This window comes from Caenorhabditis briggsae (genome assembly GCF_000004555.2).
Source record: "Caenorhabditis briggsae complete genome, chrI, whole genome shotgun sequence".
NCBI lineage: Eukaryota > Metazoa > Nematoda > Chromadorea > Rhabditida > Rhabditidae > Caenorhabditis > Caenorhabditis briggsae.
The window spans coordinates 12,818,627-12,835,783 of record NC_013489.2 but is presented as its reverse complement, the minus strand read 5'-3'; the positions used below and the strand labels follow the sequence as shown (position 1 = coordinate 12,835,783).

General features: G+C 36.0%; 3 protein-coding genes across 3 annotated transcripts; 2 read left to right on the top strand and 1 right to left on the bottom strand.

Annotated features, from left to right (window-relative positions):
- Positions 1-1,459: 1,459 nt before the first annotated feature.
- On the top strand, positions 1,460-1,929 carry CBG26601 (the record flags this gene model as incomplete). The annotated part of the gene is made up of 2 exons (XM_045241384.1): positions 1,460-1,619; positions 1,859-1,929. The coding sequence occupies 2 exons, from the start codon at positions 1,460-1,462 to the stop codon at positions 1,927-1,929; spliced, it is 231 nt and encodes a 76-aa protein (XP_045100140.1).
- Positions 1,930-7,710: 5,781 nt separating this feature from the next.
- On the top strand, positions 7,711-8,722 carry CBG26600 (the record flags this gene model as incomplete). The annotated part of the gene is made up of 2 exons (XM_045241383.1): positions 7,711-7,969; positions 8,598-8,722. The coding sequence occupies 2 exons, from the start codon at positions 7,711-7,713 to the stop codon at positions 8,720-8,722; spliced, it is 384 nt and encodes a 127-aa protein (XP_045100139.1).
- Positions 8,723-11,088: 2,366 nt separating this feature from the next.
- Positions 11,089-11,830, bottom strand: CBG26599 (the record flags this gene model as incomplete). The annotated part of the gene is made up of 2 exons (XM_045241382.1): positions 11,089-11,162; positions 11,665-11,830. The coding sequence occupies 2 exons, from the start codon at positions 11,828-11,830 to the stop codon at positions 11,089-11,091; spliced, it is 240 nt and encodes a 79-aa protein (XP_045100138.1).
- Between the last annotated feature and the right edge of the window lie 5,327 nt (positions 11,831-17,157).

Genomic DNA, 17,157 nt, shown 5'->3' with positions numbered 1-17,157 from the left:
TTCAGTAATTCAGTAATTCAGAAATTCGGAAATTCAGAAATTCAGAAATTCAGAAATTCAGAAATTCAGAAATTCAGAAATTCAGAAATTCAGAAATTCAGAAATTCAGAAATTCAGAAATTCAGAAATTCAGAAATTCAGAAATTCAGAAATTCAGAAATTCAGAAATACAGAAATTCAGTAATTCAGTAATTCAGAAATTCGGAAATTCAGAAATTCAGAAATTCAGAAATTCAGAAATTCAGAAATTCAGAAATTCAGAAATTCAGAAATTCAGAAATTCAGAAATTCAGAAATTCAGAAATTCAGAAATTCAGAAATTCAGAAATACAGAAATTCAGTAATTCAGTAATTCAGAAATTCGGAAATTCAGAAATTCAGAAATTCAGAAATTCAGAAATTCAGAAATTCGGATATTCAGAAATTCAGAAATTCAGAAATTCAGAAATTCAGAAATTCAGAAATTCAGAAATTCAGAAATTCAGAAATTCAGAAATTCAGAAATTCAGAAATTCAGAAATACAGAAATTCAGTAATTCAGTAATTCAGAAATTCGGAAATTCGGAAATTCAGAAATTCAGAAATCAGAAATTCAGAAATTCAGAAATTCAGAAATTCAGAAATTAAGAAATTCAGAAATTCAGAAATTCGGATATTCAGAAATTCAGTAATTCAGAAATTCGGAAATTCAGAAATTCAGAAATTCAGAAATTCAGAAATTCAGAAATTCAGAAATTCAGAAATTCAGAAATTCAGAAATACAGAAATTCAGTAATTCAGTAATTCAGAAATTCGGAAATTCAGAAATTCAGAAATTCAGAAATTCAGAAATTCGGAAATTCAGAAATTCAGAAATTCAGAAATTCAGAAATTCAGAAATTCAGAAATTCAGAAATTCAGAAATTCAGAAATTCAGAAATTCAGAAATTCAGAAATACAGAAATTCAGTAATTCAGTAATTCAGAAATTCGGAAATTCAGAAATTCAGAAATTCAGAAATTCAGAAATTCAGAAATTCAGAAATTCAGAAATTCAGAAATTCAGAAATTCAGAAATTCAGAAATACAGAAATTCAGTAATTCAGTAATTCAGAAATTCGGAAATTCAGAAATTCAGAAATTCAGAAATTCAGAAATTCAGAAATTCAGAAATCGCCGTTTTCCAGAACTTTCCATTGACTCATTTCTTCCCAGTTTCCCATATTTCATCCATGTAGTTGTCATCTAAACCGGAAAACTGAGATTCGTCGAGTGTGCTCCATGCTCCGCCCCTTTAATTGGAGCACATCTCCCCTCATCCATTTCCCCTCCTTCTTGAGCATTCGTTCTTTTTTTGGTGCTTTTTTCGAGGGCTCTTGATCTCTTTTTAGAGGCTTCAGAGTGCTCTTAAGATTCCAATTTTTCTTTTTATGCTCTCTTTTGGGGGCTCTTTTTGAGAAAATTTCTTTTTTATTCCAGAAATGTCACGCTTCTTCTTGCTCACCTTCTTCGTCCTCTTGGCTGTTTCCACCATGGCCATGCCTTCCGAAGACGTCCGTTCAAGATCCTGTGGAGGGATTCGTGTCTTCGAACGTCTTCAACGCGTCTGTGGCATGATTCTCTGCATTGACCAATCTGGTGGTGAGTCTCCTGGCATCCCTAGCTCCCTCTCTGCGGCGCCACACACTTAACCGCTTTTAACACCTTACTCTAATGTCGACGCGGTGGTGTCGGGGATGACGCACAGGCTAGTGGTCAAGAGACCATGGGTTCGATCCCCGTAGGAGTTTTCGTGGCTTTTAATGTTTTTCATTTCATTTTTCTAGACATTATGAGGTCTAAAATGATCATATTTAACTTTTAAACTTTCACACTTTCAGACCTTGCCACCACAATCTGCGGTCGCGGCCTCACCGACTTGGAACTGATGGAAATGTGCTGCCCGCAATAATTGTTTTTCATGTTAGCTATTATTCCATAAAAACATCTTCCGAAAACCCAACCACCAGTTTCTTCCATCTATAAAAATGCCACTTTTGGACAGCACCTATTTATCTTCTCCTTTTTCCCGATCCTTTTACAGCTTCCCCTGAAATTGGTTTTTCTTTGAAAATTTCTAATTTTTCAAATTTCAAGTTTTTTAAAGTTGAATTCAATAAATCACTGTTAAAAAAAACCTTTGAATTTTTGAACATTTCAGATTTCTTCTCAGAATTTCAGCATGTCATAGGTTTAGACTTCCAAAAATCCTGAATTTCCAAAATCCCAAATTTCCGAAATTCAGAATTTCTTAAAATCCGGAATTCCAAAAATCTAGGGTTTTTAAAAACCAAATTCCAAAAATCCTGAATTTCTGAATTCCAGAATATCGGAATTGCAACAATCCAAAACTCCAAAAACCCAGAATTCTGAAAATCCAGAATTTCAGAATTTTAGAATCTATAATTGCAGCGGTCCCTCTTCCGGAATTTTGTCACTCTTCCTTTATATTTGACGTCAAAAATAACAAAACATTTAACGATACAAAAAATATTTACTGCCTTTTTGCTTATAGTTTTCACGAATACAAAACTGCATTTTTGGGATTCTGCGAATTCCAGAAGGCATCAGACGTTTCAGAATCTCAGTTTTCTGATCCATGGCCTTAATGCGATTCGGAAACTCTCATATTTTATGGAAAAAAAAGTTCTTAGACATGAAAAAAAAAATTTATGCGCATTAATAATTTGCTCCCGGTGCCAGGAGCAACACCGGGGAGCCAGGGACTAGAAAAAAGAGCATTAAGAATATTAAACGGATATTCTAATTTGTTATTCCAGGAAATGTTTCGTGGAATAGTATTAAAGTATTAAAAAACGGATAGAGGAGAACGGAAAAAATGTTTCTAGAGAGGTTCAGGGGAGCAGAATATAGGACCTCAGGGGTCAAAAAATGGCATGTCCTAACTTTTTTAGACGAGGCCTAACTTTTCTAAGACATGACCTAACTTCCAATGGGGTTGTTCATGTAGCGAAAGTGTGTATTTCAAAACGCATTTCAATACATTTCGGTGGCACCGAAATGCTTTGAAATGCATTTCGCGACACTCCTGCACTGAATTTCGGGGCAGACTTTCGCTACATGAATAACCCCACAAAAATCATGGCCTAACTTTTTCTGAGGCGCGGCCTAACTTTCTAAAGCGTGGCTTAACTTTTCTGAGACATCGGCTAGCCGTTTTTAAGCGAGGTCTAACTTTCCAAAGTCATGGCCTAGCTTTTTCGAGGCGTGGCCTAACTTTTCTGAGACATGGCCTAACGTTTTCGAGGCATGGCCTAACTTTTCTGAGACATGGTTGAACTTCCCAAATTCATGGCCTAACTTTTCAAAGCGTGGCCTAACTTCCGAAAGTCGTGGCCTAACTTTTCAAAGCGTGGCCTAACTTTTGCAAGGAATGTCGTAACGTTTTCGAGGGTGGCCTAAGTTTTCAAAGCGTGGCCTAACTTTTTCGCGACATGGCCTAACTTTTTCTATACCCTGGCCTAGTTTTCCTCCAAAATTTTTTGCTCTTTAAGAAAAAAAGGAAGAAAAGTTTATTATATTTTCTTAAAACATTTTTTTGGCTCCTGCTGGCGTAAATAACAAAATTAGAGATTAACATAAAAAGGCATACATACCGTAAAATCTGTATTGATATTGCGCCTCTATTTGAATTGCCCCTCTAATAGACTTGCACCCCTTGAGGGCACTTGAAAAATAGACTTGCAGCCTTTAATTGAATTGCCCCCGTAATACAATTGCATCTCCAGCAGAATTGCGGCTCCGCCGGGAGTACTGTGCAATTTTTAGTCTGTGACACCGTGACGAACAATTGCACAGTTGTTTTTCGAATTTCTTTTTTTTTAAACTACCTACTTAATTTCTGATTTATTTTTATTTTTCTTTGTTTTTTTAACAATATTTTCCATTTATTGAAGCGAGCAACACGAGCAATGAGTTCTGAAGAAGTCCTCGAAGACGTGGAAAACGTAGAAGACGTGGAAGACGTGGAAAACGTGGAAGACGTGGAAAACGTGGAAGACGTGGAAGACGGTGAAAAGTTGGTGGAAACTCTAGAAAGAGAAAGCGTGGAGCCCACCCCTTGGATTACAAGCTTACGGTGGTGAAATGGGCAGAATCAAAAAATAACACGGAAGCAGCTAAGAAATTTGGAGTTTCAAGACAAAATGTGCAACAATGGAGAGCTCAGAAAGAAAAAATAATAGCAACAATCGCTGAAAATGGAAAAAAGAAAAAACGGCTTGATGGCGCAGGGCGTAAAGTGAATGATAAAGATTTTGATACTAAACTTGCGGAATGGGTCCGAGAGCAAAGAGAAAAAAAGCTTCGTATTACTCGTATTGGAATCCAGAATCGCGCCAAGTCTATTTCAAATAGTGATATGAAGGTTTGAAAACAGATTACCTACTTGAGATTAAACATTAAATGTTGCAGTTCTCGAATGGATGGCTGGTTTCTTTTTTGAAGCGGCATGGATTTTCGAGTAGACGTGCTACAACAGTCTGTCAAAAACCGCCAGAGTTTTATGTGGAGAAAATTATTGACTTTCTCCTTTATGTGGAACGATTAATTACCATGAATAATTATGACAAAATTTTCGCATGTGATGAGACGGCGGTTTATCTGGATTGTTCGAATAGTTTGACTGTAGCGGATCGAGGATCTAAACAAGTCAGCACACTCAAAAATAACAAGCTAAACGTTTCAATTTCAGGTTTCAGTGAAAACCACGGGACACGAGAAATTGCATGTTACAGTAATGCTGTGCGCTCGATCAGACGGTTTTAAGTGCAAACCTTTTGAACTTCTTCCAAGAAAAAGACCAGTGCAAAGTATTGAGGAAACATTTAGAAAAACTTTGCAGTTGGTTTGGTGTGACAGAACATTTTTCAACGATGAAATCACAAAAACTTTTCTTGAAAAAGTTCTCGGTCACTCAATGTTCGGAAAAAGGTTGTTAGTATGGGACTCTTACCGTTGCCACATCAGTACAGACACTAAAAAAGTATTGAAACAACTGAGACTAGACACTGCGGTGATTCCTGGAGGATGCACAAAATTCTTACAAGTGAGTAGATTTTATTGAAACTTTGCGTGACCCGATTTTTCAGGCTCCAGATGTATATTGGAACGCAATGTTTAAATCTTTCATCAGAAAAGAGTACGAAGATTGGATGGTTCATGGAACGAAATCGTTCACCCCGGCGGGAAATATGCGTGCTCCCAGTATGGAAGTTTATTTGAAATGGATTCAATTGGCGTGGGAAAATATCCCGAAGGAATACATTGTAAGATCATTCAAAGGATGCGGATTAAAAAATGGAAGAAATGGCGAAGATTATGAGGCAATTCATTGTTTCAAGAAAGATGGAGAAATTCCAGAAGGCGTACAGTTATTGAAGACAAGACGAGCAGAACGAGAAATGGAAGAAATTCAGGAGATTTTGGGAGATATTGAAATTGAGGAAGACGATGGAGAAATGAACCATGCCGAGGAAGAAGACAATAACTATGACAGTGACGCCTCAATTTTTTGAATATTTTCCTTTTGTTGTGTTCAATTTGTTACTTTTTTGTTGATTTTCATAATAAAACTTTTTTTTCAAAATTTTCGTAGTTTGAAAAATAGAATTGCAGCCTCTATTTGAATTGCCCCTCTAATAGAGTTGCACCCCTTGAGGTGACTTGAACAATAGACTTGCATGCAATATCAATACAGATTTTACGGTATATGACACTTTTATTAGTGTAGATCAAATGTCAGTATATGTATAGCAATGACGTAGATTGGAGGATTACGGTAGTTTTCACTTTTAAAGAAAAATTAAAAAATTTGAGACAATTTTCTTAATTGGGGCGATATTTGAGACATGTAATATTTGATTCTGCGAAAAATAAGATGACATCAAAATATACTTGAGAAAACAGATCACCGTTTGGGAAGGGAAAGCTAGAATAGAAATTTTGGAGGTGGCCGAGTTTTTGGGGGGGGGGGGAATTCTAGGCCACAAAAATGAACTCTATGGAAGCTAGTCATGATTATACTTATTTGAAAGCTCTTGACGTGCTTAGTTGATTTGTGTAACTTTTATAGCGATTGGACAAAAACTGGCCGAGATACGATAATGGCCGAGTTTCGGGAATTCTAGGCCACGAAAAAATAGTGAGGAAAACTAGGCATGATTATATTCATTTGAAAGCTCCCGACGAGCTTGATCAAACAATATAGTTTTTTATAGTTTGGAGGAGAACTGACCGAAATACGGTAGTGGCCGAGGTTTTGGGGATTCTATTTAGGTCACGAAAAAAAATCCGAGGAAGGCTAGTCATGATTATACTCATTTGAAAGCTACCGACCAGTTGAATTGATTGGTCTAAGTTTCATGAAATTTGGAGCAAAACTGACCGAGATACGATAGTGGCCGAGTATTTGGGAATTCTAGACCACGAAAAAAAATTCAAACGGAACTAGTCATGATTATACTCATTTCAAAGCTCCTGACAAGTCAAATTGATTTGTGTAGTTATCACAAAATTTGGAGGAAAACTGGCCGAGTTTTTAGGAATTCTAGGTCACGAAAAAATTTCAAGGGAACCTAAGCGTGATTATACATATTTGAAAGCTCTCATCATGACAAATTTAGCGATATAATTATCTCAATGCTAAACTCTAAACGAACCAAGTTATGGTATTCTCAAAAAATAAATTGTAACTAAATTTTTTTCTAATTTTCAACTATGTCTAACTTTGCTCATTTTGCAGCTAGAGATCTGCTTTTTAGCTTGAATGAATTCTCAGAATTTGACAAGTTTGAAAAATTAAAATATTATTCTATGAAAGTGATATGTACTTTGAAAATTTTCAACTTAAAAAATGTTCCAAAAAAATTTTTTTCTTCAAAAAAAAATTTTTTTTGAATCTTTATAACTCGGCTCAATTCGCAGCTAGAAAACTGGTTTTTAGTTTAGTATGATTCTGAAAACCCAGAAATTTCAAAATTTTAGAAAAAACATTTTTTGAATCTTCATAACTTGGCTCATTTTAATGTTTTGAAACTGGTTCTTAGCTTGAAATAATTTTCAAAACCTGTTGAATTTTATTCTTCATTTTTTTTCACTCAATTTGCTTCCAGAAGTTGTTTCAGAAGACGTCAAAATGCAGGATCCAAAAAATCAAAATTTTTGAGATCATAATTCAATTTTTCCATTCACTGACGCACGAAAACTATTTATTTTTAATGAAATTCGATTTTCCGTTTTTTGTGCTGTTAAGCGGATTGGATACATTTCTTCCGGCTATTTTGGGTACTTTTCTCTAGATTTTTCGGATTTTTAGGGATTTTAAGAAACCTAAAAAACATGTTTAGACAAAATTTTTGTGTCTGAAAATCCTAAAAATCTGAACATCCTATCAAAAATCCCACACATATCTTCCCCCACCTAATCCCTATCTTATGCCCTTATCAAGCTGCTCTCAGAAAGAGCACAAGAAAAGTGGGCGGAGCCTATTCTCATACGCTTGACCGAAAAAGGAGACCTTATAATTGTATATGAACCGCTTGACTTCAAACATTTTTTTTCATTTTCTTTAAACTTTTTTTGAAAAAAATTTTATGAAAAAAAAATTTTTTTTTTGAAATTGTTTTTTTTTTTAATTTTTCAAAAATTCCAGACAAAATTGGAAATTTTCAGAATGTTCAAAATCTTCACAATTCTCTGTCTTTTCGCTGTCATCTCGTCTATCGTTTCCACGTCTTTGGATTCTGAAGCCGACGTCACGTCTTCGGATTCTGGAGTCAAATTGACGTCAGATCTGGAAGTTGTGATCCCTGAAGAAGACGTTAAACTTCCCAGGGACAAGAATTTCGACTGTGTTGGAAACTGGACCACGCTCTGCTCACGATCCAAGAAGATGGGGAAGAATGGGTGCCCGAAAAAGGAGCAAATGGACGGTAAGACCAATAATTTGAAAATTGAAAATTAAATTTTAGAATTGCCGGGTTTTGAGGATCATTCTAAACTAAAAACCTGTTTTCTAGCTGCAAAATGAGCCGAGTTACGAATTTTCAAAAAAAAAAGTTTTTTCAAAAAAAAATTTCTTTGGATAATGCTGTAAGTTTAAAATTTTCAAAGTACATATCACTTTTATAGAATAAAATTTGATTTTTTCAAGTTTTTCAAATTATGAGAATTCATTCAAACTAAAAATCAATTTTCTAGCTGCAAAATGAGCCAAGTTATGAAAATTCGAAAAAAAAATAGTTCAATTTTTTGAAAATACCGTAACTCGGTTCATTCCAACTAACGAAGTCTGAAAACTAAATCAATAGATTTGTCGTAAAAAGAGCTTTCAACTGAGTATAATCATGACTAGCTTCCCTCGAATTTTTTTTGGTGACCTAGAATCCCCAAAACCTCGGCCACTACCGTATCTCGGTCAGTTCTCCTCCAAACTCTATGAAAGCTACACTGTTTGATCAAGCTCGTCGGGAGCTTTCAAATGAGCATAATCATGGCTAGCTTCCTGTAAAAAAAATTTCGTGGCCTAGAATCCCCCAATCTCAAAAATTCCTCTTCCAGCATTCATCCGCGAGGAATGCCAACTGAACAACCTGTTCTCTCAACAACTCATGGACTGCTGCACCTGCTACAAATTCGACCAACCCGGCTGTGCGGCGGCCCCGAAGTTTCCAGAATTTCAATAAAAAATTTCTCTGAGTCTCTTACTGTTTCTGTCTCTCTCTCTCTCTCTCTCTCTCTCTCTCTCCACAACTTTTGTATCCTATTTATATGTGAAAATCCTTCTATTTTTAATAAAGACTCGAAATTCCAGACATATTTCAGAGAAAATTTTCAGATACTCTTAAAATCTGAAAATGTTAATCTCCGCTGATTAGTGATAAGAAAAAAAAGAAGTGAGAAAAGTCCATGATAAAGATTTATCACGGATCAAGACTTATTTTTTAAATCCGTTGGGATTTTTTCTATCGGTGCCAGGTGCGAAAAAAAGGAATTTGGCTAGAGTGCAGACAGTCGGAAGAGGGATGAATATGAGCTGAAAATGACTGAAAGTTGCTCGAAAACTGACAAAAACACATTTTTACACATTTTCTAACCTTAAAAACCCTTTTCAAAACTAATTTTTAACCCTAAAACCAACTTTCTAGCTATTTTTCAAAAAACTGCTAATGTGGCCTAGTGGGATTTTCGACGGGAAATTTGGATCTAGGGGTCTCTGGTTCGAACCCCACCGGTGGCAAATTTCTTTCGGAAAGTGTTTTTAGGGGTTTTCAAGAGCGGGAAATTTGAAAATCCAGGTTTTAAAAGTTCACAAAACATTCAAAAATTACTTAAATTCAAAAGTTCATTTGACTTTACTTCGGCACATCTCTGACAAACACCTATTTTTGTATTTAATTAACAAAATACCTTTTTAAAAAACATTCAAGTAGAATTATATGAATTGTTCTGCAAAAAAGGACACTACAACTATTGATGCGTGTGAGCGGCCGGGGAACAAATGAGAGCCATCTGGTTGGAGCCATTTAAACTATGTTTAAGTTGAAATTATGGTCATATTGCACGTTCGTTTGTAGGTCTTTTTAAGTCCTACATTTTACACTTTATTCCATTTCAAAATGTTTAGTTTGAAGCGAGCTATGCGTCTTTAAGTGAATGATCCTTCTCCGTTTTAGTCAAACAAATGTTAATATTATAAAAAATTACAAATCCTACAAAATGATATAGTTTTCAGTTAGTTTCGCACAAACGCTACTAATAAATGCACTTGCAAAACTGACAGTGTCGTCTGCTGGCGCGTTTCTTGTGTATGGAGGTGCATCTGTTTGAAGAGTACTGCGTTAAAAGGCAGCAAATCATGATGAATCAAATTGTATACCAAATTATAGGCCTTTTCAAGTTCAACAACATACCATTAAGTTTATTTGAAAATCTTGATTTTACAGCCAGTTATGCGTCTTTTTGTGATTGATCCTTATTTGCACCCTGCCGCGGGGATTGGGTTCCGGCACTTTTCTAAACGGATTTTCCGTCGGAAATTCATCCTACAAAACTAATTAAATTATATATCAGTTTGTAGAACTTTTCAGGATCTACAGTTTACATTTCATTTTAATTAAAAATGTTGGGTTTGAAGCGAGTTATGCGTCTTTTTTGTAATCTGTTCTCAGCTCGACTTGTAATTCTTTTCTAACTGCTGGTTTAGCGGCATCTGTGTCGGACTGTCTTAATGCAAAACTATTTTAATTGTATATCGTTTAATATATCAATTCAAGCTCTACGTTTTCCTTTTTATTTTAATTTGAAATTTTGAGTTTGAAGCGAGATATGCGTCTTTTTCTGGAACGGTTCTTGAGTCATCTGGTCGTATTTTTCGATTCCTTTGTTTAGCGGCTTCTGTGTCGAGAAGTCGTCAGGCAAGACTAGTCAAATTATATATCAATTTTTAGATTTTCTCAAATCCTACATTTTGCAGTTTAGCTTATTTTGAAGTGTTAAGTTTGGAGCGAGTTATGCATCTTTTTGTGAATTTTTCTTAAATCGTCTGGTGGCACTTACCAAGCCGCTTGTTTAACGGCTTCTGTGTTGGAACATCCTTTTGCAAAACTTGTTACATTACACACATTTTGTAAATATTTTTTAGCTCTACAACCCACAATTTGATTCCTCTGAAAATCTAAAATATGAAATGAGTTATGGCTCGGCGCGTGAGCCAACCATCCCCCAGGAGACACTTTCTCACGGTTATGACGAACAACAAGATTCTTTATTGACATCATTATTGTGCGCACATTTTCACATCATCCATTATAAATGTCTCCTTCTATTTTTCCCTTAAGAGGCTCCGTGAGCAATTCAGAAGACGTCATAACAACAAATTTTCATTCAAAAGAAAGAAAAAGGTCCCATTAAGCTTACTGTCATTTCACATAAAATATATATCACGGTTAGGTTACAAGAAAAAAAGATGTCAAAGAAGATGTCATTTCACTGGTATTGAAAAAAACTGAAGAATAAATCTGGTACTTGGTTAACAACGTGGAAGAAGAAGTTATGCTTCCGGGCAGATGTGTGCCATGAAGTCGTTAATGTCCACGTGGGTCTCGCAGGCCGCGACGATGAGTTCTGGAAAAGAAAACTATTTTGGTAGCCAAGAAGTGAATCTAGAAAACACACCTACCCTAAAAACACCCACCTTAAAACACCCACATTAAAAGACCCACCCTAGAAAACACCTACCGCTAAAAACCCTAAAAACACCCACCCTAGGGATATCCTAAACCACCTACCCTGAAAACACCCACCTTAAAAACTCTTACTCTAAAAATACCCACCCTAAGGATACCCTAAAGCACCTACCCTAAAACACCTACCCTAAAAACTTTCACCCTAAAACACCCACCCTGAAACCACCCACCCTAAAAACACCTAGCCTTAAAACACCTAACTTAAAAACACCTACCCTAAAACACCCACCCTAAAAACACCCACCCTAGGGATACCCTAGAAAACACCTACCCTAAAACACCTACGCTAAAACAGCCACCCTAAAATCACCCAAAAAACAACTAGAACCTAGGTGGCCTAGGAAAAGTTTGCTGGCGTAAAGGTGGCCTAGAAAACTCACCATCCACATGCTCCACAAACTTTCTTCCCTCGCAAATGGCGTTGGCGTAGTCGGTCATCTTGCGAAGACACATTCTGGTGGCTGATCCAGCCATTCCGGTGGCTCCAGAAGTTTCCATGACGGCAACAGCGAGAATCAGAAGAAGGATTACGGCAGCCGACTTCATTTCTGAAGACGTGGTGGATCCTGAATAGTAAAACCTTAGAAAATCTCGCTATTATATACACCCAGAAGTTCCCCAGACTCCGCCCCCTTTTTTTAGAGTCTGAGTAATCTGCCTACAATTCTTTCAGACATTTAGGCTCCGCCCACTTTTCTGGAGGGGTGTGCGTCATGGAAAATGGAAGTTTTGCAATCATTTTTAGGTTCGAAAAATCTAAAATTGAAATTTTTATATAAAATGCGTCAGTAGACAAATGACTAGCCAGAAAAGTCATATGGCAATCAGTAATCAACAGGAAAAAGTCATCGTCTGTGACTGGATAAATACATATTTTTGGAATCCCTAAGTGGCGAGAGATTTTTGAATTGTGAGCTCGAATAATAATAATAAACATGTGATTCATAGACAATTTCCGGTTTTTATGGAATCTGAAAAAAAAATTCATTAACTGAAAATAATAATAAATTGCTGAAATAACTGAAATTCTGGTGGAAAAACGCTTAGAAATGACTCTGAAATCGTCTGAAAAAGGCCTAAAAAATGAAATTGGAAAAAAAATGGTATATGGTCTCAAAATGGTTAAAAATGCTTCTGAAAAATGCAGAAAAAATGGGCTAAAACTGTTTTTTAATGATCTGAAAAATTCTGGAAAAAAACGGTTAAAAATTTTTTTGAAAAGAATGATCTGAAAATGGCTTAAAATAGTCTAAAATTAACCGAAAATGATCGGAAAAAGTCTGAAAAAATTCGTCTGGAAATTTCTCGGAAAATGCTCTACAGGATTTTTGAAAGAAATCATGGTTTTCTTGGAAAATTAATGAAAATAACTCGAATGGTTGAAAATTGGCTAAAATTGACTTTAAAAAGTCTGAAAGTCACCCTAAAACGGCAAAAAAATGACCAAGAAAAATTTGCAAACATGACCCCAAAAAAAGCAAAAAATGTCCAAAAAATTGGAAAAAATGACCGGAAAATTTTGGGCTGAAAAAGGGCTGAAAATGGCGAAAAATTCTCTGAAAATCGCATGAGAAAATCTGAAAAAAAAGTCTGAAAGTGACCTTCCTGGACAAAAATATGTAAAAGTAGTCTGGAAAATTCTGAAAAAAAATGGTCCGAGAATCACTGAAAATAGCTTTGAAATCCTGAAAATTTCTGAAAAAAAACGGTCAAAATTTTAATCTAATAAAATAATTGTCTGAAATTTTCTTTGAAAAATGATCTGAAATTTTTTTTTTAATTGTCTGGAAATTACTCAAAAATGGCTTAAAACAATTGTAAAAATGTACTGAAAATGACTAAAAATGACCCAAAAATCGGTAAAAATGACTCATTTCTCGTTTTGCGTTTTCAGACGACCAGGATTACGGTAGACACCTTCATTCCCCCCAAGCGCCTTATACCGTATTTGCTCTAATAGAAACCCACCCCTTAAGTGCTCTTTGAGCTCAATTATCTAGCTTCTTCCAAATGACATCAAAAATCTGTCAACTGACAGAATATTGGTCTTATTATGATAAACATTTTGTTTGTTTATCACTTTCTGATATCTTTTACAGGAACCGAGGTAATTGGGCTCAAAGTGCACAGTACCTCTTTCTTCAATTGTTGCTGGCATTTCTAGCTATCCATTCCGTCCCTTTTCTCCAACCAAACTTTATCCCCCATTCTCACGTCTCCGTTCAACGTCTTACGACCAACAACTCATAAGCATTGCATAGTTTTTTTGTTGCTATTCGTTTAGTTTAGTTTCTCGAATCTTCTCCTCCCACGAAACACAACTTCCAAGAGACGCAGACATTCTCTTTGAGGGTCCAGCCGTCCTTTTTTCTGCTCCGTGGGGCAGGTGGACCCTCAAGAGTCACAGACATTCTCTATACACATAAACATCAGCAATGAGGGTCCAGCCGTCCTTTTCTCATCGCCGCGGCTCCCTTCCTTGCTCCGGGGTGCTCTCAGCTTCACGGCGCGAGATTGTCTCTTCGTTTAAAGGCGCATGGCGGGCTGTTATACAATAAAGAGGGTCCGGCGCGTTTGTTCGGGGCTCTTCCCGTCCTCTTGGAGCCACACACAGGAGAAATATGTGCTCTTTTTCAAGAAGCGAGAGCTGTGCTTTTTTCAGGACGAAGCACTGAGCCTCTTGGTCAGAGAGAAGGCAGGCTTACACAGAAAAGAGAGCTCCGTGTGCTCTTTTTCAAGAAGAGGACCCGAGGACGCGTGTGTCGTTCGGCGAGCAACTGCCTGACAAGACGAGAGGACGAGTAGTCGGCTCTGTGAGCCAAGAAAAGAGGATGAAGTAAGAACATCGCGCCTGCCACGGCTCACGGAGCTACGGAGCCGCGAGATGGCAAAAACACACTGACTAAATGTCAGAAAAAGAAAACGTGTCGCAAAAACGAATGAGAAACGCTGTCGCCTCTTAGAAGTGCGCTTAGGGACATCTGGACCTCAGGGTACACAGACGGACAAAAAATACGCGCACTTTGAGGTTATTTATCTCATTTCCTGTAAGAGATATCAAAAAGTGATCAACTGATAAAACATTGCTGATATTATTACATTTTTGATGTCTTCTACCGTAACTGAGCTAATTGAGCTCAAAGTGGAAGTATAGAACAGGCTTCTATCAGAGTAATTAAGTGAGTTTCATTATACGACCCCTACACCTCTGGGACTCAATTTTATACAAAAAGTTATCCATTACAAAATTGAAGCCCAATACTAGTTACATATTTTCTGAAATTTTGAAGGCAGTCGGATTAATTTGACCTACTTTTGTAAAGCTCTCTTTTTGATCATTTACCGTAGTTGCTCTAATAGAAGCATTAACCTTAAACGTACACTTTGAGCTCAATTATCTTGGTTCCTATGTGAGATATCAAAAAGTGACCAACTGATAAAATGTTTATCACATTATCAGTAATATGTTATTAGTGAACACTTTTTTGATATCTTTTATAGGAACCGAGATGATTGAGCTCAAAGTGCACAACTAAATATTTGAAGTTTAGTGATAGTCCAGTGGTTTTTGGTTATAGAAACCTTCAATGATTCAGATTTTTAAAACTTCTGACGCTCTCATTATGCTCTCATTATCCTTAATATGTTCTTATCATTGCCTTCTTATCAATTTCTTTTTAGTGCATCAGACACCAAATTAGAGGGGAAATCTTAAATGATCGGATAATGTTTGAAAAATGAAAATGATTGGGAACATGTACTGAATTGTTGATCGTTTTGTTGCAGGGATCGGATTAACAGATCAAGATGGGGGGAATGCAAAATGTGATCCTCTGGAAATCTGAAAATTGAGGGAACAGAGGTTCTGAGATTCAACAAATCTGATCGTTCGAGATTCCGAGTTTTTAGGATTCGAAGAAGTATATTCTAAAATTTGGAAAATCCGAAAATTCTGAAATTTTAAATTTTGAAGGTTCAGGTGGCTCACAATTTTCGGGTTTTTGGATTTTTTGAATATTCTTTTTAGGATTTTTGGTATTGTGATATTTTCGGATCTTAGGATCCCTAGGAATTTTGGATTTTTTTTTTAATTTTAGATTTTTTGGAATTTTAGATATTCGGGGTTTACAGAATTATGGATTTTCGGAAATTTGGATTTTTTAAATTCAGAATTTCAGAATTTCTGAATTTCAGAATTTCAGAATTTCGGAATTTCAAAATTTCAGAATTTCAGAATTTCAGAATTTCAAATTTTCAGAATTTCAGAATCTCTGAATTTCTGAATTTCTAGGTTTTCGAATTTCAACATTTCAGAATATAAAAACTTCTGATTTCAGATATTCTGGAATTCTGAGTATCTGAAATACTCAAGAAGTTTCAAAATCTCAGAAATCCAAAAATCCAAAAAGTCCAGAAGAACCTCCGAATTTAAAAAATTTCAGATTTTTAAACTTTTGGATTTCTTGTACTTCTCTATTTATTTTTCTGAGATTCTGAGATTCTAGAAAAATCGTCTAGAAGATTCCTTCTTCTTGTTTTCTGTTTTTCCCCCCAAATTCAATTTCCCGCCGTTCCTTGGCCCCCTAAAGGGTGTCCCTGGACGCCTGCGTCCCTATTTTTCTGGACCATAAACCATTTGAGTCCTTCTGCCTCTAGTCACATTTCCCAAAAAAATCCCAAGAAATGTTCTTCCCAATAAAATTTTTCGCGCTTTTCTTGGTCGTTTTTGCCTTATGTGCCCATGGATTTGGCGTTATCCAGTCACCAATTAAAGCTTTTGAAATTGCCAAAAACCAACCCGATTGCCAGGAAAAACTGACCAATTATGCCATGTCAATGTGTGCTGGAGAGTGTAAGGAAGGTTTTGAAGGTGAGGGACGATCTTTAAAGCGCATAACTATCTTCGAACTTGATATTTTGGATGAATTAATACATAAAAACGAGCATCGTAAAAGATCTTCAAACTGGCGTAAAAATCATAAATAATGCTCTAAAACGAAAAAAGTTATGCGTTTTTAAACACGGCAAGGTGAAAAGGGCCATTCTTGCTTTAAAGGCGCATAACTTTTTATGTTTTTGAGATTTAGTTAAAATTTTTATATCATCTTCTTGCCCATTTAAAATGCTACATTTGCATTTATAATTCGTTTGAGAAATGTTAAATTTGAAGAAAGTTATGTGCCTTTAAACGGCAAGGTGAACAGAGCACCCCGACCATCTTGTTTTAAAGGCTCATAACTTTCTTTAAGATCAACGTTTTGAATCGATTGAAAAATCAAAATGTAGCATACTTGTAAACGGGCCGGGNCGGGNTTTTTNNGGAATTTCNGAGGCCCGGCCCGGNCCGGCCCGGCGGGACTGTTATTCCACAAGTTCTGAAAATTTCAAAAACACATAAGGGGGACCCTTATGTGATTTTTTTCGATAAAAAAATTTTTTTCGAGTTTTTTCAAATATTTTTTGATCAAACAGACAAACAATCCAAAAAGCACAAAAAAATATAGAAAATTGTATTAAGAGCTCAAAATTCGGTTCAAAATGACAAAATTTTTGCTACCGGGCCTTGAAATTTTCCTCATGCCCGGGCCGGAATTTTACAAGTATGGAAAACACTGATTCACGCAAAACTGCACACATTTGTCTACTGATTTGAAATCCGATTGGAATTGGAGTTCAGAAAAATGAATTGAAACGTTTAGAAAACTATATGACACAGAAATAGTTTTAAAGTCAGATATCCTAAATTATGAAAAATTAAAACATGACTTTTTGAACAAATAAATCAGTTCCTTGAATGAGAACAGAACAATTGGAACAATATCCATCAAATCTTATCAATTTTCAGAAACATCGAAATTTTTAATTCCAAAAGG